The sequence below is a fragment of the Xiphophorus maculatus genome, chromosome 15 (genome assembly GCF_002775205.1).
Source record: "Xiphophorus maculatus strain JP 163 A chromosome 15, X_maculatus-5.0-male, whole genome shotgun sequence".
In the NCBI taxonomy this organism is placed as follows: domain Eukaryota; kingdom Metazoa; phylum Chordata; class Actinopteri; order Cyprinodontiformes; family Poeciliidae; genus Xiphophorus; species Xiphophorus maculatus.
Window position 1 is genome coordinate 13082655 of NC_036457.1, and position 21005 is coordinate 13103659.

General features: G+C 37.2%; 2 protein-coding genes across 2 annotated transcripts; one reads left to right on the top strand and one right to left on the bottom strand.

Annotated features, from left to right (window-relative positions):
- Positions 1 to 1292: 1292 nt before the first annotated feature.
- tbpl1 (TATA-box binding protein like 1) lies at positions 1293 to 7911 on the top strand. Its single transcript, XM_005800234.3, has 7 exons — positions 1293 to 1394; positions 3125 to 3340; positions 3835 to 3917; positions 4593 to 4656; positions 5292 to 5395; positions 5718 to 5812; positions 6776 to 7911. Exons 2-7 carry the CDS (start codon positions 3206 to 3208, stop codon positions 6856 to 6858), a joined length of 564 nt encoding a protein of 187 aa, XP_005800291.1. The 5' UTR covers positions 1293 to 1394; positions 3125 to 3205; the 3' UTR covers positions 6859 to 7911.
- slc2a12 (solute carrier family 2 member 12) lies at positions 7467 to 18061 on the bottom strand. The gene is made up of 6 exons (XM_005800290.2): positions 17943 to 18061; positions 17147 to 17269; positions 11406 to 12701; positions 10418 to 10540; positions 8826 to 8958; positions 7467 to 8730 (listed from the first exon to the last, which is right to left on the bottom strand). Exons 2-6 carry the CDS (start codon positions 17238 to 17240, stop codon positions 8637 to 8639), a joined length of 1740 nt encoding a protein of 579 aa, XP_005800347.1. The 5' UTR covers positions 17241 to 17269; positions 17943 to 18061; the 3' UTR covers positions 7467 to 8636.
- Positions 18062 to 21005: the final 2944 nt, after the last annotated feature.

Genomic DNA, 21005 nt, shown 5'->3' on the forward strand with positions numbered 1-21005 from the left:
ACTGTGGAATATTACACTATGCAGGTCCCTCAAGATGACATTCATTGACTAGATTCATTCATGGGCCACAGGAGTATCTGCTTATTCTCTTGCTGATATCACAAACATTCCCAGCTGCCTCCTAACTTTACTCCTTCTTCTGTAGTAGCAAGCTTAAAATTCCCAAAGAAGTGTTTACTGACCAGATGTGCTCATTTTTCCTGGCAAATTCACTAACTTTGCATAGTTTAAATATTACTCTGATATATTTTCAAAGAATTACACATTGTTATGTGAAAACGATGTTAATTTAGGACTTTTATTTATTTATTTTAGTTGCTGCTCTTAGATAATTGCATAGGTTAATTTGTAAATCTTTAAAATAAGGCAATCTTGACTGAGACATGAATTTTTTTTAGTGTTATAATGGTAAATGGAATGTATTCATATGGAATTTTATCTAGTCTAGAGGACTCCAAAAACACTTCACACTACATTTAGTCACTTACTCATTCACACACATTCTCATGGCAGTACATTGTAGTCACAGACTAACAAAAGCAAGACTGCTATGAACAGGCACCACCGGGCCCTTTGACCACAAGTAGGCGAGGCCCAAGGGCACAGCAACTGAGAGAAACTAAGGATTCGAACCAGCAACCCACTGGTACCTACTACCGTTGAACCATGTCCTACAAATGTCAATAGTCTTATGGTTACATCTTTTGATGATTTCGCCTACTTTTATACAAATATCCACAAGGTGGCGCAAGATGCACGCAGTCAAAAACCTGCTAATCGATTAATAATGAATTTGAGCAATAGAAATAACATAAAAATTATTATTGCTGAGGATATCAAACCAAATTTATCCCAAGAGCACAACAAGACAGGTTTACAAATTTACCTGTTTTATATAAAAAATAAAAATAAAAAAACCTATTTTGCGCCTAATTAAGACACATTCATTTCAAGTAGTTTACAAAGCAAACAAATCCAATTCAGATAGAATAAAAAGCACTGGTAATGTATCTCACACTTTTTTTTATGGAAAAGCGCAGCAAAGTTTTCAAATTGTATATTTTTTATGCATCTCACAAAATACTTTTATTATATTTTTTATGCAGCCTCTAACTTTTCGGAACATTTGTATTTTGTTGATTATATTTATTAAACACGCCAATTTTCAGAACGTTATAAAGAAAATTGACCTATTGGTTGTCATAAAAATATTGATTTTAGCTTTTATTTTATTTTTTTTTTAAAAAGCATTTGATTATTTTTATTTTGTAAATTCATCTCAGGAAGTGACGTCACAAACGACACCGGAAATTTCCTAGTTTATCTACATTTGTTTTCTTCTTTTTTACCATTGACTTTTTTGGAGCCTGTGTATCTGCAGCAGGGTGGCAAAGGTAGATAAAATGACTATTTGTTGTATAAGTCTATGTCTTGTTCTTCACACGCAGATTTATCTTAAAATAGTTAAGCTAGCCTTCTTTGAGCACTTAGCCTGATAGCTGTGTTTCGTTGCTAACAACTTTTCATTCATTGCAGCCTGTGCACTCTTCTTTGTCGTAGCTTTGTTAACAACCACATTATCTGGTTGAGCTCTAGCAGTTAGATTTCACCAGCTCTACGTTTTAGCTCGTAAAATTCCAGCTATTGTATCAAGTTTTTGCATGTATTTAGACGAATATTCGCGGTGTTTTGTTCATACCTAGCAACCGATTTGTATCAGGGCTAAACTGTTGATAACACAAAGCAGACTTAGCTATTTAGCCGTAGATTTGTTATTATTTTCTTGGTTTTGCTTAAAAACTAGACAGTACATTGCCAGTATATAAAAAAATTGCATATTTGTGTAGTTATTAACTTGATATATTTTCTTGATATATTTTCGGTGTCTGAGTATTTAGGGTAGTATGAATACGTTTAGTTCATTTAATGTCCAGATAGGGTTGTAGCAGTTAAAATTTCACACTTTCCAAGACGCAAATTCTAATTTTAGTACAGACCAAAAGTTTGGACACACCACAACTACATCTCGTTGCTTGTACTTGTGACAGTGCAATGACAATAAAGTTGAATTCTATTCTAATTCAATGAGTTTCCTTTATTTTCATGACTATTGACATTGTAGATTCACACTGAAGGCATCAAAACTATGAATAACACATGTGGAAATATGCACTAAGCAAAAAAGTGTGAAACAACTGAAAATACCCTTTATATTCTAGTTTCTTCAAAGTAGCAACCTTTTGCTGTGATTACTGCTTTGCACACACTCTGCATTTTCTTGATGAGCTTCAAGAGGTCGTCACCTGAAATGGTTTTCACTTCATAGGTGTTGCCCTGTCAGGTTAATAAGTGGGATTTCTTGCCTTATAAATAGTCATGAAAATAAAGAAAACCCATTGAATTAGAAAGATGTGTCCAAACATTTGGTCTGTACTGTATATGTGCTGAATAGATGGTAAGTGTTACAAATGGATGTGCATCAGAGATGAATGGGTAGATGTGAGAGAAGTAAGTGGATAAGTGATTGATGGGTGGATGATAATTTTGGATGCTGAAATATATTGCGGATAGATAGATGAGTATTATTGATTGATGGTTGTGTAATGGATACATAGATGGATGACTGAAGGGGTTGGACTGTTAGTTGGGTGTATTATTGATGAATGGAAAGAAGTGTGTCATGCGAGGCAGTTCATAATGCCATCTCTGTTGGTTAAACTCTTACAGCGCAAATTTATCTCATGATTCATTTTGTTTTAGGAATTCAATGGAAAAAAAAAGTTGATCAAAATACAGTGATAAAAGTGAGTAAAGACTAAATGCTGCAGAGTAAATTAATCAAAATACTACTTAATTGTGTGTGTAGTTATGTTTTATGTTTGACTTATTAGAAAATGATTGAGTTTGTTTCAGAGTGACATACATTAATGCTACCAACTTGTCCACCTCTTTCCCTTTACTCTCTTGTGAATGAGAAAAGCTCTGACAAATGTTGGCTTTAAATGCAGAATAGTTTTCTAATCGCTCTCATTAAGACAAATAATAAAGGTTCAATATGGAAGATGTGTTTTTTTTCCAGCTCAAGTGAAGGAGCTTTTCAGAAAACTTCTTCTTTTCTCTTTAGCCTCTTCTCCTCAACACTCCTTGACGTTATGGTGAGGAAAGAGTGAATAAAAAGCCACAGTGGTCTTCTGCACAGTTCTCCATGGATTCCAACAACGATGAAGCACTCGACATCATTGTTACAAATGTGGTGGCAACATTCAGGACCAGGTGTCACCTCAACTTGCGCAAGATTGCTTTAGAAGGAACCAATGTCATCTATAAGCCTGAAGTCGGGGTAAGTTAAACTTACGCCTTGTTTCCTTTGAGCCGTACAGTACGGGTCGGTGCAGTTCAATACGCTATTTCATTGTCTGTTGTCATTGCAAAAGTGATCCATATCACTGACCAATACTACTGCATTCCTGTTGCACCTTCTGTTGTAGGGCTATAGAACAATAGTTCAGTACATTTAGAGTGGAGCAACTGGCGTCACACAATGAAGTCCACTGAATTACATTACTGTTTGTGAAAAGCATGAGACATACTTGTGCCTCAAGTTTGTCGTCTCACTTTTATGACACAACGCTGTGCGTTTGGGTTTAACAAACACCTTCCCTCTTTTGAATATGCAGGACCATAATTTAGCGTATCAAACCGCACCAACCCGTGCCATTCTGCTCAGTGGAAACGAGGCATTAGGACCTAGAGGAAACATATCTTCCAAGTTAGAAAGGATTGGAAAATGCACCATTCTGGATCATTGAATCTTTGCCATATCTTTGTTTTCAGAAAGTGCTGATGAAACTCCGTAAACCAAAGATAACCGCTTCAATTTGGTCCTCAGGGAAGATAATCTGCACTGGAGCAACAAGGTGAGCAGTCTTGGTATATATAAAAAAAATATCTTACACAGGTTATAGATTGTTGTGTTCAGAATTGAATTATTTTGTGTATTTATGTATTATGCAAAATAAATTGCACTGGTTTGTTTTGTATAATGTCTTTACATAGCATTGGCTGTGACATGGCTTTAAATAAGGTGCTCACCTCAGGTGACACCTTGTGTTGTAGACACAGAGTTTGACAGAACTTCAGAAAGGGTGCAGAACTATTGCTAAAGCAAAAAGAAAATACACAAAGAATCAATTTTGTAACTATTTGTTGGTCTGTTTCCAGTATCAACATACAGGTTAGCCACAATTGCCAGTATTTTACCCACAAAATGATCAAGTGTTGCTTCTCTGTTGTAAATAAAATAAATTAAATCATGTTACTTTTTTGTGAGTGTATAAATACTGTAATATTTGTTGAGTTTTAATATGGTGAGAATTTCATACTGGCCCATGCCTAATTTTTATCAGGTGTAACTGTGCTTTACATCCAGAGTCAAGTGTTTCCTTATCCTTAGTTAGTATCTTAATAATTTCTTGTGTCAGCATTGGAAAGCTGATAAAAATGTACCGGTAGTTCTTTCAAAGTGCTGTACAGAAATGCTGCTTTGTGTTTTATGCATCCTAAAAACTCATAATCTCTGCTTTCTAATTCAGTGAGGAAGAGGCAAAGTTGGGCGCTCGGAGGTTAGCTCGCTGTCTGCAGAAACTGGGCTTTAAGGTGAGAACCGTCACACACAGAACCCGCCTTTTGTTACACACACAAAGCGAAGCTTTTTATAGAAGTCATGCTAATTAGTAATGAGAGGATGATAGCTTTGCTTTCCAACTGTCTTATTAAGCTTTTAAATGTAATATTCTGCTGATGCTGAGCCGGTTATCAGACAGCATATGCAAGTTTGTGGTTTGTATTTTCCATTACTTGCCCTATCATCACTGCTTTAGTCAATTTGAGAGTGCATTTGCCCTCTCTCAGGAAGCAAAGCACTTAACAGAAATCGGAATAAACACATGCATCATCTGACTGAGGAATATCATGATGAATTGTCTTTTTACTCATCGTTTGCGTCAAACAGGTTATGTGTCATACTGAATGTAACAACAACTCAGAAAACAAGTTCTTATCTAGCCGTTGATTCAGCTTTATATGACCGGGAATGAGTTTTACTCTACAGCACAAATACTTGTCCATAAAATGTCCACACCTTCATTATTATTACAGATCTTTTGATTGCCAAGTTTTGTATAGTTACATTTGGTTTGGCATTTGTCCTAACTTATTACTATACATGAAAATTGTGTACCTGACATTTCATTTTCATCTGTAAATGCATTCATATGTGCTTGTCGGTGTAGGTGAGGTTTTCGGCGTTCAGAGTTGTGAACGTGCTCGCTGTGTGCTCCATGCCGTTTGCAGTGCATCTTGTAGACTTCACAAAGAACAACCGACCCATTGCCAGGTAACACACTAATGTGCTCCACATCCACTGTTATGAGGCCACCATCGTTATGTAGGTAGACCATACAAATTAAATATTGTCTGCAGAGTTAGACTCTACAGTTCAGTCTAAAATCTCCCAGATTTAGTCCACCAGATTAAAATGCTGCCTCTAAGCAAAATGAATAATGATTTGGTCCTTTTTGATAATAAATTAGTTTGTTTGGATTTTTTTAAAATGCCTGTTGGCAAATGATTCCCTCTAGTGGCTGCATTTTGAACTACAAAGTACATCAACGCTTCCAATTTCTAATGTGTGATAAAAGTTTATTTCTGTTTGCCAGTTATGAACCTGAACTCCATCCTGCTGCTACTTATCGAATCAAAAATCTGAAGGCTACTGTCCAAGTGTTTTCTACTGGCAGCCTCACAGTGACAGGTATGTTACTCTCACATGACCACACACACACACACCTACCTTCTTTGCCCTCCTTTATCTACAGCTAGAGGGCATACAAGCTTAAGGAATTGAGGTTGTGTTGTTGTGTGACACTTTTACAGCCTGTTAACAGACGTTTCTGAATACATTTTTAATATATTTAATATACTGTATTGATATACAAGTTGCTATATTGAGTCCTCCGCACTGACAGTAATTTCAGGTATCTCAATAAATTAGAATATTATTGAAAACTTGATTTATTTGAGGAATTACACAGGAAAGTCAAAGTAATTTATGGATTCATTACACTCAGTGATATATTTCATTCTTTAATTTAAATTTCTATATTGAGGGTCAAACTGTACAATGTCCTTGCCTAACAAGCTGACTGTTCAGAGTGCTGCATGTGCTGTCAAACTCCTCTTTTCAGATTAAAGTCAATTCTGCATTTTATTAGGAAAATTAAGTTTTCAGAGTCTGGAGGAAGAGTAGAGCTGTAGCTTAAGGTCCAGTGATGATTGAGGGTGTCGCGTCAGCCGGTTCCTTTTGGTCCACTGTGTCCACAGTATAGTGGACCGCCAAATAAGCTCTTTAGAAATGCTGATTTAAATTCTGCCAGGGCTTGGCAGCTGCTCACATGGCCTTACCCATAACTAATAATAATGAAATGTCAAATCCCTCAATCAGAAGGGATATTTAATTGAGCATATCTCCGTTCTGACCTAAACGATCTACCGCTTATTAAAAGGAAGATTAGATCACTTGGCTAATATTTCTATATTAAAACATATTTTTTTATGTAATATTTACATTTTCTGAGGAGCAATTGTTTTTCCTCATCAGCTTCAATCCATAATTATCAAAATAAACTCTAAACTTTTGTCTTTCATGTTTGTATAATTATTACTCTCTGAACATGCTTCAGTGCTGTCACACATTCCTGACTCCCCTCATATTTAGGACCAAATGTGCAGAGCGTGGCCTCAGCAGTGGAGTACATCTACCCACTACTGTATGAGTGTCAGAAACCCCGCTGCAAATAAAGCAAAAGAGAACAGAGGGGATCCATGGGAGAGCAGGAGAATCATCAGGAAGCACTTTATCCTTGGATAGATGTTGCAACAGCAAGAAATGTCGAAACCACCCGACTGATTGGACTTGGATGTTAGAATCCTATTTATTGGAGTTGGATGAAGATCGTTGCTTTGGGTGTCTTTTTTCCATGGGCACAGAAAAACGCTCAACGGTGTTGATCATTGCAAAGTTGTCGTTTTCAGCCCCATATATAGCAAGTCCTCCTTTTGTGTTTTCTTGCTAAGAATCTCCGTCCATTTGTAGACAGAGTTGAGATGTCGACCCCATGCTGTAACATTTTTTTAAGCTAATGGATTCAAACAACAATTAGGAATGTAAACAAAATGCATCCTTCTTCATGTTGATTTTTCTTGTAATGTTGTTTGGTTCTCTGCCCTTTGTTCAAAAATGAACAGGCATTACTTTGTGTCCTTTCCTCACAATTTCACTCTCCTGCTAAACTTGTATATATTTATTCTCATATGTTGATAGTGTACTAGCGTAAACTATCTCTTACATGTTTTTAAATGTGAATTTTACTGCAGGTTTTCACAATGCTCGAGTGCTCAGAAATTGATTCGGTTTTTCTTGGTTTATTAAAATTCATAGCCATCATTTTATTATTCAGGAATAAAGAAGTCAGTTGAAATGAAACAGTACATAACTGATAACGTCAGCAGCCAGGCTGTGGACAAATGTTTGGCAGCAGTAGTAGCACTTGTCGAGAAGATTTACTCCATTCACAAGTTTTTACATTGAAATACGTAAAGGCAGCACTGAAGCAGCATTTTAAAAAAAACCCAGATAGAAAGCAGTATTTTCCTGGTTGTATAACATCTGAATGCTTTACGTTTTGCATCACTGAGGCATCATTTATATTGTATGTATGCATCTCCTACTAAGATGTTGAAATAAAACTTGCTTTTATGTGTGATTGAGTACTTTCTGAACAAGTGGCGAGTAAAAAATTGTGACACTTAAACTTTTGTATTCTGTATAAAAATTAAAAGGCTATTAAACAACTGCTGTTTTTTTCCTTTGATAACTGGTTTCAAATTAGATAGTTTAGTGTATTCTGTGATTGTGTATTCTAACTAAATGTGGAGAGCTACAGTTTTTTGTTCTCCAAAAACTATTCTACAGAGTTCCCAGTAAGAGCAGGAGAATTGTTTAATTTGACTTAAGAAATATTAGTGTTCTTATTAAAATAAAATATTGTTCTAAAGAGGTTCTACACAAAAGAGTTACCCACCAGACTCCTAATACTAGTAGTTGTAGATGTTAACCTAGCATTACCTCACAGCCAAAAAAAATCAAATGTGTGGTACCATAATAAAAGAAGAATGTATTGCTCTACTGTTAAAACTGGCAGGACTGGTTTGAAGCTCCAAACCAGTAAATACAGAGGTTTAATACTACAAGCAGCACACATTTTAAACACAAATGGGCACATTTGTCTAAATAGAAGTAAAGTATAACCATTCTGTTTTTTCCTCACATTTTGGCAAAAAAATATAAATGAAAAATAAAAAAAAGTTGAAGTGAAAAATTTGCATTTTCCCCACTTTTTGGTATCTTTCCATTTCTGATCTGATCATGACAAAAGTCAAATAACTGCATTTCATAACGTGGGCTAGCTAACACTGCAGAAATAAACAGATGGGACTAAGATCTGTTCTATATTTTCAAGGCATTGTTTTGTTTTTTGATCATGTCTCAGGTTACAGTTGGGGGGGAAAAAATGGTGTTAGATTTTTGCGGGACCCTCTGTAGACGGGCTCCTCCTGATCAGGGTCTCCTGAGGCTGCGCCTGTCTGAAAAGGTTTACCTCAAAGTTTTTCCTGGTAATTCAGAGAAAGCAGAAACAGAAAACAAGGGGTTTACTTTTAGCTTACAAATAAACTTTTTAGAGGACATGAGCATGTTTGTCACTTACTTGCTTGCCAACTCTTTTGATATCTCCTCCAGTGTCCGGCCTTTGGTCTGAGGAACGCAAAGGATGACGAACACCAGCAGGACAAAACTCATACCGGAGTATAGAAACATTACATTGGGAACGCCAATCTTTTCTGGAGAAAAAAAGATATAAGACATGCACTTTATTCACTTAGAATATAATAGGACAATTATATATGGTATAATCTATAAAATTACGAGTGTTGTCAATCAGGTAATCATAAAGTAAGCCACATTGCAGAAAGGCCAGATCAGATAAAATAAATTTTATTTATTGTGAGGAATAAATTAGAACATCTGCATGTTTATTCCCACTTAAAATGGCTTAAATCAACTGCAGGTGTATCATACTGGTGTAATCCTTAGAACATCGATACCAGACATGTTGAAGGAGGTTTGCCCGGTTTGTAGTCCAACTAGTGAGATTGAAGAAGCTTAGTAGTCTAGTAAATGATTTAAAAACGCCTCAAAGAGTTTGAACTCAACAAATCCAATGAATGGAAATGGCATTCGAAGCAATGGCCAACATGCCCTTAAGATGCAAAAAGAAGTCACCAAAACCTTAATATGTCACCACAGGTTTGCTTTCCCTCTACTGATATGAAATGCAAACGATGAGATATTAATTTTTAAATGGCGTCTGCAAATTCGTCTGCAAGCTGAATGAGACAAGAAGCTCATTGAGTAGAAAACACCGGATCATATTTTAGTAGTATTAGCAACACCGAAGAGCTCATTTTTGCCATAATGGCCAGCAGAGGTGATTTGTGACGTCCACAGTGTATTTGCTGTAGTTGCTTTGGCTCAAAGCCTGTCTGTATTAACACTAGAAGCAAACTGAACAAGAAATTATTTGGAAGCAAACTGAGACCACTTCAGAAAGTGTCTTGGTCCAGTTGTTTGATCCGCACCAGGGTTCCCTTGAGTGTATTCACACCTGCACAAAATGTTCAGACCAACTGGGGAAACAAACCAGAGTTTGTTTCCCCAGTTGAAAACAAACTCTTGTTTGGTTTGTTTAAAGCGGACCAAATGTGTCAGGTGTGAATACACCCTTAAAATGGGCTGCAAAGAGCACCTCAAAATCTCACAGCTGAAAGTGAGAAGTGGGGCAAACTTTCCTCAGACTGGTCTCATAGTCTGGTAGATGGATACAAAGAAGATTGTAGTAAAGTTATTTCAACCAAAGGGGGATAACATTATCTCCTAAGTCTAGAGTGTCCTAACTTTTTCCTTAATTGAAAAATCAATGTCCCTGGTATATTTTTTGTTTAATAGAACAAGGTTAACAAGGTTATTAGAGGTAGCTAATATAAGGGTTAGAATGGAGCAGTCTGATTTGAAATCAGGGATTTTGCAGATCTTGCATGAAATAATAAATTTTTCCCCTTCCCTAAGGCAAAGGTCCAAAATTAAAGTTGTGTTGTGTGTAAATCAATTGTTTGCTAGTGATTACTGTGCAGGCAAGTTGTTTGCATAACCAGTGGTCATCTGTTTGTCTAGCTGTATGGTTACTAATGAAATTTACGCAACCTAAGCATTACAGAGCTCCACAGTCACTAACATACAAACCTGTGATGGTGAGAAAAGTCATGGAAATGAGCAGGTTTGTGGCCCAGTTCACTGCCGACACGACCGACACAGCCCTGCCTCTGACTCCCATGGGAAAGATCTCACTGAGAACCACGTAGACCACTGAGAAGGGGACCAAAGGAAGACACATTTTTTAAAAAAAGGATAATTGGTGGAAACGTCATAGTCAGGGTTCATGTTGCATTATCTGGGGAGCTCTGTTGCTATGTATTACCTAATTTACCTAATCCTAATTACTGTTCAACTGTAACTCTTGTACTTTGCTCTCTGTTGTGTAATGTGCTAATTTACAGCTGTCTTTAAACACATAAAGATCATTTATTGGGACGAGAAAACCAAGGGAAAACTCAGCCTGTTCAGCATTTATCAGCCAGTAATAAAATAAATAATAAAGCACAGTGTGTGCAAAAGTATTCACACCCCTTGGACCTTTCTGTATTTTGTCACGCTACAACCGCAGTCTTTAATTGTACTGATGTTTCTGAACTTTCTAGTTTAATGCAAAATATATGAGATGTAAAGCTAAAACTATGGTGTGCCAGTGTCATTCTGTGGGATTGTAAAACATTATGTTCGCATCGCACTAAACACGTACCCAATGACAAACATGTTAGAGTTATGCCATAAAGACCTTTGGTAATTCTACAAAGTATTCATTTGATGGGGATGGAGGCAAATGCACACTTTTCAGATATTTGCTTGAGCAAATATTGAACATGTACTACTTTGTGTCTGTCTATGAGATAAAATACATAATAGTACATTAAAGATAGAGGTGGCCAAATGACAAATTGCAATAAAAATCTAAAAATGCATAATTTATGCATACATTTGAAAGCCTTGGTTTATGGATGGTGGTACTGAATAAGCCTGGAAGTATCAACAAAGATTAACATAATATTTCAGTGACTATGTTTTCATGCTTTGTAGAGGATAATGGGGAAAAAAACAATGAACAGATACTTACTGGGTCCGAGGCTAATCGAGAAGGCAGCCACATAGACCAGCAGGCTTATCAAAGATGCCCACTTTAATGAAGAAGACAGTTCTACATGAGTTTTTTCGGGATCCAAGCCCCAAGACCTGTCAGTCTCGGTGTCAGTCCTTTGTGCTTCCTCAGCGCTCCAGTGGCTGGGGAGCTGAGTGGAAAAAATCTCACTGCTGTCCAGTTCTACTGAGGTTCCGTTTAAATCCCAAGGTAAATTTGTATGGTTTACTAAAGTCTGACTTTTACACAGGCTTGTTAGGTGAGTGTGGCTTTGCAGAGTCAGAGTACCAAGTGTAGCCAGAGACGTTCCCATTGCGACCGCACCCACACACAAGAAAAGCTTGGTTCCCACGCGGTCAACCAGCAGCACGGCGGGGATTGTGCCGACTACCTTGACCACTCCAAACCCCGTGGAGGCCAAGGTAGCAGCAGCGTCGCTGTCGAAGCCGACACTACGGAGGAGAGGCGAGGCGTAGGAAAGGATGTTGGGCTGCCCGGTGGCCTGCTGGAGGAACACTAAGGCCATGCCCGTAGCCAACCGCGACCGTAGGTTTGCCTTAGAACTGAACAGCTCCCAGAAACTGTATTCGGATTCTTCCTTCAGTCCAACCTGGATCTCCCTCAGCTCATCTGCCACATGTTTCTTAGCTCCACCTCTCATCCTCGCCAGCACCACTCTCGCCTGCTCCACTTTGCCCTGAGTCACAAGGAAGCGAGGACTAGGAGGGAGGAAGAGTAGTGCACCCATCTGGAGCAGTGCAGGAGGAATCACAAGTCCAAATGTGTACGCCCAGCCGTGCGGTGTAGTAGTGAAGGCGTAGCTACAGCTGAAGCCCAGCATCACCCCTACAACCAGCATCAGCTCGTACAGGGTGACCAGCAGACCCCTCCGCTCCCTCGGTGAGATCTCTGCAATGTACAGACACGCTGCGGTTCCTGACAAAGACGTCCCCATTCCGACTACCAGACGGCCCAGCGTGAGAGCTGCAAGAGAAGTCAAAGCAACGAGCACAATGGTTCCTCCAACCACCAGGGCGGCACTCAGGAGCAGAGAGCAGCGGCGGCCGTAGCGATCCAGAATGGGGCCCCCCACCAGGCAGATGAGGAGAGCTCCGAGCAGCTGGGAGCTTACCAGAAGTTCTTGTTCTCTGCAGGAGAGAGCGAATACGCTCCGCAGCTGCAGCAGGACCCCAGAGGTCAGGCCCATTTCATAGCCCAGCATTAAGCCGCTCAGTGAGGCGGACACAGCAGCGAGCACCACCAGCCAGCTGCAGCCTGAAGGAAGAAACGGGGAAAAAAGAGGAATTGTTAGAGAGATCGGACAGCAGGGTTTACGAAAATACTGGTCTCTTATTCCTGGTCCCAGTATTTTGAGGACCTAAGTTGCAATATTTTCCATGTGCTGATCTCGCAAGAACTGCTGCTTGAATGGAAACAAAGAAACTTCTACTTATCAAAGTGCAGTTTTGATTACAGAGATTACAATTTCATGTTGGAAAACGATGATAATAAAGAAACAGCTGTCCCTGTTATTTGGTAGTTTAGCTTTGAAAAACTTGACATGTTTTGAGTCGTTTAGAAATTTCTCACACATTTGTCTAAACTAATTCTACAAACATGGTCTGAACAGTATTGGAACTAAATAACAACGTGACTGCTATGGTCAGATAGATGAAGAGTGTCTGAAAAAAATATTTTTTCAAGTTTTTCCACAGTTTAAAAATTGGATTTAGGTCTGAACTTTGACTAAGCCATTTAAACACATAAGTGCTGCTTCGATGTCATTCATAGCTTTCTAGCTCTGGTTGAATGTTTAGGGTAATTTTTCTGCTGGAAGGTGAACCTCCACTACAGCGTCATGCCATTTGCAGCTTTTAACAGTTTTTTTTGTTTGTTTGTTTTTTTTTTACCCGAGCAGTCCAGAGCTCCATCTATCTTCTTCTACTATGACCAGCTCCTCCTGTCGTGCTAAAGAAAAGAAATCCCCACGGCATGATGCAGTCACCACTCTGTTTCACTGTAATCATATTGTGCTAGATATGTGGAGTTGTTGCCACACAGGCAACAACTTTACTCATCCACCCAGACTGCCTCCTCCACATGTTTGTTATCTCTAGTTTGAGCCATATCAAAATGCAAATCAAGCTTTCAACAAACGCTATCTTCTTGCCAAAATTTGAAAATGTTTCTTCCTCCACTACAGATGTAGCTGTTATTTTACATTGGTGTATCACATTAAAACCCAATAAAAAAAATTAAAAAACATTGAAAACTATAAAAGAACTCAATCAATATAAATCCTTTCACAAGTCACAAAAATCTATAACAATTATGGCATTTACTGGGAGTTAACTGTCAGAGAGAAACACAATCTGACATCGTCATATTAAGGTACTCAATTTTGAACTTCTCTGAGACCGTTTTTATCAATCAACAGTTTCTTACTCATAAAGTCTGACTGTATCCGATATTACCTGATTGAACTGGTCTATGTGTAATCAGATCAGAAACTGAAAGCATTCATTGAACTTTATTTGAACAGAAATGGATGTGAATCGAACTCATTTGCTTTTCAGGATATCATACGGAGATGATTTGTTGCAATGTGACTGTGATGAAACCACATTTTGCTGTTCAGGTCTTTCTTTAAACAAAGAAGCCTTCTTTGCTTTAGATCTCCACAAACCATATCGCCTTAACTCTGCTGACTTTGTGGAAATACAGGTCGGAGGTTCACAGGAGAAATGATAACGCAATCTTCTGAGCAGCTGTGTGTGTGTACCTAATACACAAGTGGGATCATTGTCGTGAGACTAGAAAGATGTGGAAGCTGCAAAGACGACAAAGCTTCCAGCTTCCAGTGATCTGCAGTATTATTTCACCCTTAAGGTGCCTAAAATCTGCAACGTTAATTCATATTTTAAGGCACAGTCACACTGAAGTTTGTTTGGAAAATCCTAACTTTAATTTGAGTATGTTTAATCAAGAAATATTCATATTGGTGCATCCCTTTAGTAATGTTACTATTATTTGATTTTTGGCTACTCAAATAGCCAGAAATTGAGTTACTTCACTGAATAAAAAACTAAATGTATAAGACACAGAAACACACTTGCACTTTGCATTAAAGTGAGACTCCTGGCTTGTACACAAGATCCATTGTTGTTATTTTCTACATACTAAGTAGTATATACTGTGACTAAAAGACTTTGCGCTGTTCTCACATACTTTACTAAAGTAGCTATATGTTTCAGAAGCTTCATGTTTTAAAGTAGACTTTGCAGTGTTTAATGTTTTTGTTATTATTATTGAAATTTAACTGTATATGTGGACATAATCCTATATTGTAGGTCTGACTACATAATCTTGTACCAATGAAATCTAATGATATGTTTAAACAGTTAGTCAGTACTTGAGCAGCCTTTATATCCAATTACGTCTTAAGTAAGATGTAATAGCTAATAAAAAAGTCTAAAAATACATCTAATGTTGAGGTTTTGTTGATTCATAGAAGTCCGATTAGTTAATATTTAAAAATCTTAGGTATAAAATGTTTGTACTGCTCCACCAAAGGTCAAAGTGAGAAAAAAGTCAAACGACTTTTGGCATCAACATAAATCAGCATTTTTGGAGGAACTCACCACAGACAATTTGCACATGCAGCTAATACTTTGTCTTTCGTTCAGTCATCACTATTTGCAAACTCACACCATTTATACGGTAATTTAAATGAGAACATCTACTGCATTACCTGTTTGGTTTGCTATGTACGTGGATGAGCAGGGTATTGGGATTGGGGTGGAGGAGAAGGTCGTTACATGAAAAGAAACTGGATAGGAGTGAAGTATTGACACCTCTTGATTTTTTGCATACTTAGGTTAACCACAATCTTGTATTTTATAGTCATTTTAAACGTTAGACACATAAAATGAAGTAACTTTGAAGTGGAAGAAAACACTTCACAGGTTCTGTGTTTTTTGGTCTTTTCTCTCATAGACCAAAAAAGTAAAAAATTCACCTGAATCTAAACAACTGCAGTAAGAGGTGTACTAATTAGTCACTAGTCACTCATTTAATCTTGGAATATGGCTAGTAAGGCCACTGAAGTTCATTGCAGAATATTCATGATCAAACAACACATTGAAGACTAAAGGACGTACCAAGTAGGTTAGCAGTAAAGTTGTTGTGAGGTTTAAAGTTGGGTTAGGTTATAAACCATCATCACAAACTTTGGGCTTTTCATAGAGTCCTGTTCATCTTTTGAACATGGACAGCAGGGCTGTACACCTCAAAAATATCTTTAGTAAAACAACACTAATCAGTTAATTGGCAAGGAGGTCAATGGTGATCTGCAAAGATTCACAGGTCCCATAAGAAAATCTGTCAAAAAGACCATTTTTAAAGTTGCATCCTTAAATTTGGCCTGTGGAAAAATGGCAAGAAGATCTCCTGTTTTGGAGTTGAAAATATCTGGAAAGAGGAAGTTCTGGTCAGATGAGACCAAATAAAACGTTTTAATCTATTTCGAAACACAATGAGTGGTGGAAATCTAACATTGTACTTCACTCTGAACATACCAACCCCACAATGAAACATGGTGGTGGCAGCGTCAGACTGTGGATTTTTTATTTTATTTTTTTTTCCCAACAGGCACAGATAAGCTAGTCAGAGCTGATGGGAGTGCAGAATAAAATAAATACAATCTAGAAGAAGAAACATTTTAAATATTTTTTTTTCTTTTTTTAGAATAAGTTACATTTTTGTGTAACTTCATCATTTCAGACAGGCTCTTCTTCTCCCAGTACGGAAGCAGTTTGTAACTTGTTGACAAGATGTCACACTAACTTTGTGGCTGACTGGACACTAGGGCAGACTAGGGGATATGGATTTGGTTTTACACTCCTCCTTCTGTTTGGACTATCACATAAAATTCAACAAAAAAAAAAATGAATAAAAAGCATTCTGATTGTAGCATGAAAAAGATTAAGGGAAATTAATACTATTTTAAGGCAGTGTATCTGAACTCTTTTTTATTTTGCTTTTGGCACACTTAAACTCTAATTCTCATTTTAACCAGTTTTATATTACGCAAATGTGTTTATGAAGGCTCATTAATCATCTTAATCTTAGTGGATTAAGATGATTGGCAGCAGAACAGTAGTACACCACTGCACTAACAGGTGCACCCACTGCAATAATTCAGGATTAATTCTCCACCATAAAACCTTTTGAGACAGTCTGTTATGCAATAAGTTTTAAACTATTTTGATAATAGTTCTCACAATTATTTTAAGTTCCTCCAAAGTTTTATTTGCACATCAGTTTCCTTTCTACTATTTTTTTTCCAACCAACGGCTCATAAATATGTAGCATACCATAAATAATGAATATTAATGCCTTAAAATGTTTGTACAGATAACAGTATACAAAATGACCACAGTTAGGGATTTCCACTGATTATATCTGCCATTTTTGTTGATAGAGCTAAATTGTATAATGTCATGTATAAGTAATAGAACAAGAATGAGTAGAAAGCACCACTTTATCATTAGATCCTCGTTAGATTACTGCTGCAAAGCTGGATGTTTGTGCCAAATCTGATCCCTTCAAGATATTTTGAGATATCAGCTAAATTATAACTCATTCATTTATTGGACAATAAAAATATATATTATTTTAAATACTTAATACCTGATTAGTGTGTGTGTGTGTGTGTTTACCTGGTCCTTTGGGTGGGGTCAGCCTCTGGGTTTCAGAAGCATGATCGACTGGCAGGTGAGTGGGGGTCTTCTTGCTCTCATTGTTGGGGTCCATTATCAACGAAGAGACAAAGATGTCTAGGCCTAAATTACATAATTAACATTAATTTTGCCAAAAAACAAGCAAAAGAACAGACCTTTAAATTGGGCGACATCAGACCGTAATAGTGTCTTGTTAAGAGAAGTGTGAAAAAAACATTAATACAGAAATGTGACGTAAATTCTGCAACAATTGAACAGAAATCTGATCAAGACAAGTAAACGATCACAGTTGATGCTAGTTCCTCACGTGAATTCTGTCAATACAGCGTAAGCATGCTGATCGATACAAAAGAACAATAAACTATTACCGTCTGCTTTCTAGTGTAAGTCATACATCACCCTTTTTTTGATAGTAAATATGTATGTAAATATATGTAGATGTACAGTATGTACAGCCGTTTATAAACGGCTTTACTATCTAACTATTTCTGATTAAAAAAAGGCTGAGGTTAATTATTTCAACGACCAGTGCAGGCGTAAGTTTTTGGACCCTCTGCCTAACCTAATCTAACCGCCAATAAACCAGAGTTAAGTTTTTGTAACTGAGGCTGACCCTCCTTCTTATAATGCAAACCTATTAACTAACTCTCAAATTAAAAAAAAAATAGGCACATGTAAGATTTGGCTCCAGGACAGTATGTCTAAGTTAAACTTGAAAAGTGGAAGAAAGAAGTGTTTCAGTGTGTGACAGCAATTCAGCGTGACAGTGTCCTACCTAAAAGTCCCAGCTGTCAAAACTGCGGTGGGTTTAAACTCGCGTCGGTCGGGCCATTGGTGTTTTTTTCTTCCGTCCTCCTCACCCGGCTGAGTTCTGCAAACTCCTGTAGAGCTCGTGTCAGAGCACGCGTTCATTCTTGTTATGGTGAGGCATTTTCTTAACCCCGCCCCTTTACGTCTTTGTCAACCAATAGGAAGAGTCGATTTGGCCTCAAGATTTCCCAATGTGGAATACTATTGGTCGGAGCGTATCTAAGCGCTAACAACGTTCATAGGAAATTAATTTTGTAAGAAAATAAATGATCAGTCAGCTTCTCAGCAAAAGAGAAATTGATACATTAACTTGATCTCGTTGTGCAACCTATTGTAACAGATGCTTTTTTTTAATTTATATATATAACCACGATATGAATACACCTGTATCAATACTGCTTTTTCCCACATACAGGAAATGAAAACAAAAACATTTTGCCACCTGCAGTTAATCCAAGGTACTCAGATGACTGTTGTCAGTCCAGAGTTTCTGAATGTTTCAGAACTGAATTGTCACACCTGCCCTGCTGCCTCACAAATGACAGAATGTAGCCTTTCCCATGCCTGGAATGACATGTATGTGTTTGGCCTACTTGAAACACCTGTAGATCATCTGACCTGCAAGATTTAAAGCTAAGATAATTGCGTGTGCTCCAAGTATTATAGCTGAAGCCTAGAGATGTTGACACAGAAACTCAAGGGAATAACATTTTTCTTAATGGGATAAATAGCCTACATATCCTTAATGCCCGTGATAGGTAATGGTTATGGATAACATTAGCTGAAATCAGATGTAAGTTGTTCCCATGAAAGACGTAAAGGCTGTATGTATGAATGTGTTCATGTGTTACGTAATGATCTGATAGCCAAGAATTTTGGGGGTGGCCTACTTGCTAGAGTTTCTTTTCTGCTATGTGAGCATACTTAAGTTGCTAAATCTTTCACTAGAAAGTCAAAGATATCTTATCAGGCTCAGTTCTTTGAATGCAGTGTTACATATTCCTACATTTATTGTTATTCAAAAACTATTTCAAATTGGCTTTGGGGTGTTTATGCTGAGTACCCAAAAGCACTCCGTGTACATACTCGCAGTTTTTTTTTATTTTGACCTCCAGTCTCCTGATACCTACATAAATGTTAGTGATCTATCAGTATATGCAAATTGGCTGTCTAAAGGTCAGCGTGTTTGGTTTGGGCTAAAGACAAAAGAATTTATTTATTTTTTCCCTCAAGCTGAGAGTGGCAAGAGCAGTGGTTCTGAGTTCTTGGCGTCAGAGTCTTCCTGTATTTATTACATAACCAAATGTTTGTATGGCTTGTTTATTTGTTTGGGTCTGCCCCATGCAATGCATGGCAGTCACTTATTCTACACCTCGATTTCTTTAATATTTGATTTTGTTACATCACTATTAATGCGGTCCGAAACGCTGCATTTTTAACAAATTTTAGCTTATAAACTAAGCTAAAATGACTGGAGTAATTTTATGTAAGTTAACATGCTAGTGATAACCCACATCTTACTTGTAGTGACAACTTGCTAGTCACTCATTATGATAGCCATCATACTAACAATGGCCTTATAGCTAAAAAAAAAAAAAAAGCATTTGAGCTGATGTTTTATGTATTAACTATGTTTAACATACTGAATGTAGTAAGTCAATGTAAGTCAACATGATGTTCATACTACACATGCTACTGACAGCATTTACACTAACTTTAGCATTTTAGCTAATTTTAACTTACACTATGTTTGCACACTGAATGGAGTAATTTTATGTTAGTCAACATGCTAGTTATAAACCTCATCCTTCTGGTAGCATAAACATCCTAGTCACTTGATAGTGATAGCCCTCATGCTAACAATAGCATTGTACATAAAATAAGCATTTTAGCTAACATTTGATTTAGTAGCTACATTTGTCATACTCGATGTATTAAGTCAATGTAAATCAACATCCTGGTGATACCACACATGCTACTGACAGCATGGAAGCTAACCTTAGCATTTTGCCTAATCTTAGTTTATACATTAATGATATCATACTAAATGGAATAACTCCATGATAGTCAACATAATACTCCATATTCTACTGACTACATTTTAGTTCACCTTATGTGAGAGACACCAAATTTATTACAGTCAGATCACACAGTTGTTACTGTTTGTGTATATTACTGTACACAGGTACCCCAACCAATTTGTTTTGTTTATTATAATAAGTTAAGTTTCCATTGTAGTTTGTTTGTAGTTTCAGAATCTAGTTTTTTATCTCTATTTTCTGTCTTAATTCACAGTACTGATATTTCTGAGATGTCATTGAATGCTTCTGTTTACACACGTATATCAGAACGTTATGTTCAAACCTACACTCACTCTTTGGTAGGTCCCTTTTAAATGTCTTCAGACATGTTCTAATTAGTGAAGCTAAACTGGTGTAAAAATATTAGCTATGCCAAGTTTACTGGGTGGAGACTCCTTTTATGGAAAATGCTGTTTAACCTGCCACAACTTGTCTGTTTTTCTGAGCTGAATACTAATGGAATTCACGGTAGATTGCTTACAGACATTTGTCATTGAGCAGACAGATGTCTGTAAGACCTGAAACCAAAACAACAAAATGCTTTAAATAGCCAACTTGTCGTGGAAAAAAACAGGTGTGATCTTACTTTAATTTTTCCACTACACAACTCTATACTACCCAACACCAAACAACATCAATTCAAAAAGTGTCCCCTTTTCTCTTTAAAGTATTCTCTCTTGGGTCATACGTGCATGCAATGAAAAACCTACAATTATTCATGTGTAATTTGCAACTTTTAGTGCTTTGATGAGTTCCATATGTGGTTCCACAAACCAGCGACTTAGGCACCATGACAAAAACTTGAAGTAAAGAAAGCAATTACTTTAACTTGGAACAGAAGTTGAAGCAGCGTCCTATCTTATGCCTCAAGCATCCTGCTCATTTCAAATGCTAAAGGCAATTCTAACAGTTCACTTTATTTTACAGCAAAATAACCTTAGAATGTT

Coding starts and splice junctions, on each gene's coding strand:
- slc2a12 (XM_005800290.2), bottom strand. CDS start 17,240: ATGGACCCCAACAATGAGAGCAAGAAGACCCCCACTCACCTGCCAGTC. Junction 10,541..11,405: donor CTCGATTAGCCTCGGACCCA/GTAAGTATCTGT, acceptor TCCCCTTCTCAG/TGGTCTACGTGGTTCTCAGT. Junction 8,731..8,825: donor TCAAAAGAGTTGGCAAGCAA/GTAAGTGACAAA, acceptor CTGAATTACCAG/GAAAAACTTTGAGGTAAACC.
- tbpl1 (XM_005800234.3), top strand. CDS start 3,206: ATGGATTCCAACAACGATGAAGCACTCGACATCATTGTTACAAATGTG. Junction 3,918..4,592: donor ATCTGCACTGGAGCAACAAG/GTGAGCAGTCTT, acceptor TTTCTAATTCAG/TGAGGAAGAGGCAAAGTTGG. Junction 4,657..5,291: donor TGCAGAAACTGGGCTTTAAG/GTGAGAACCGTC, acceptor TTGTCGGTGTAG/GTGAGGTTTTCGGCGTTCAG.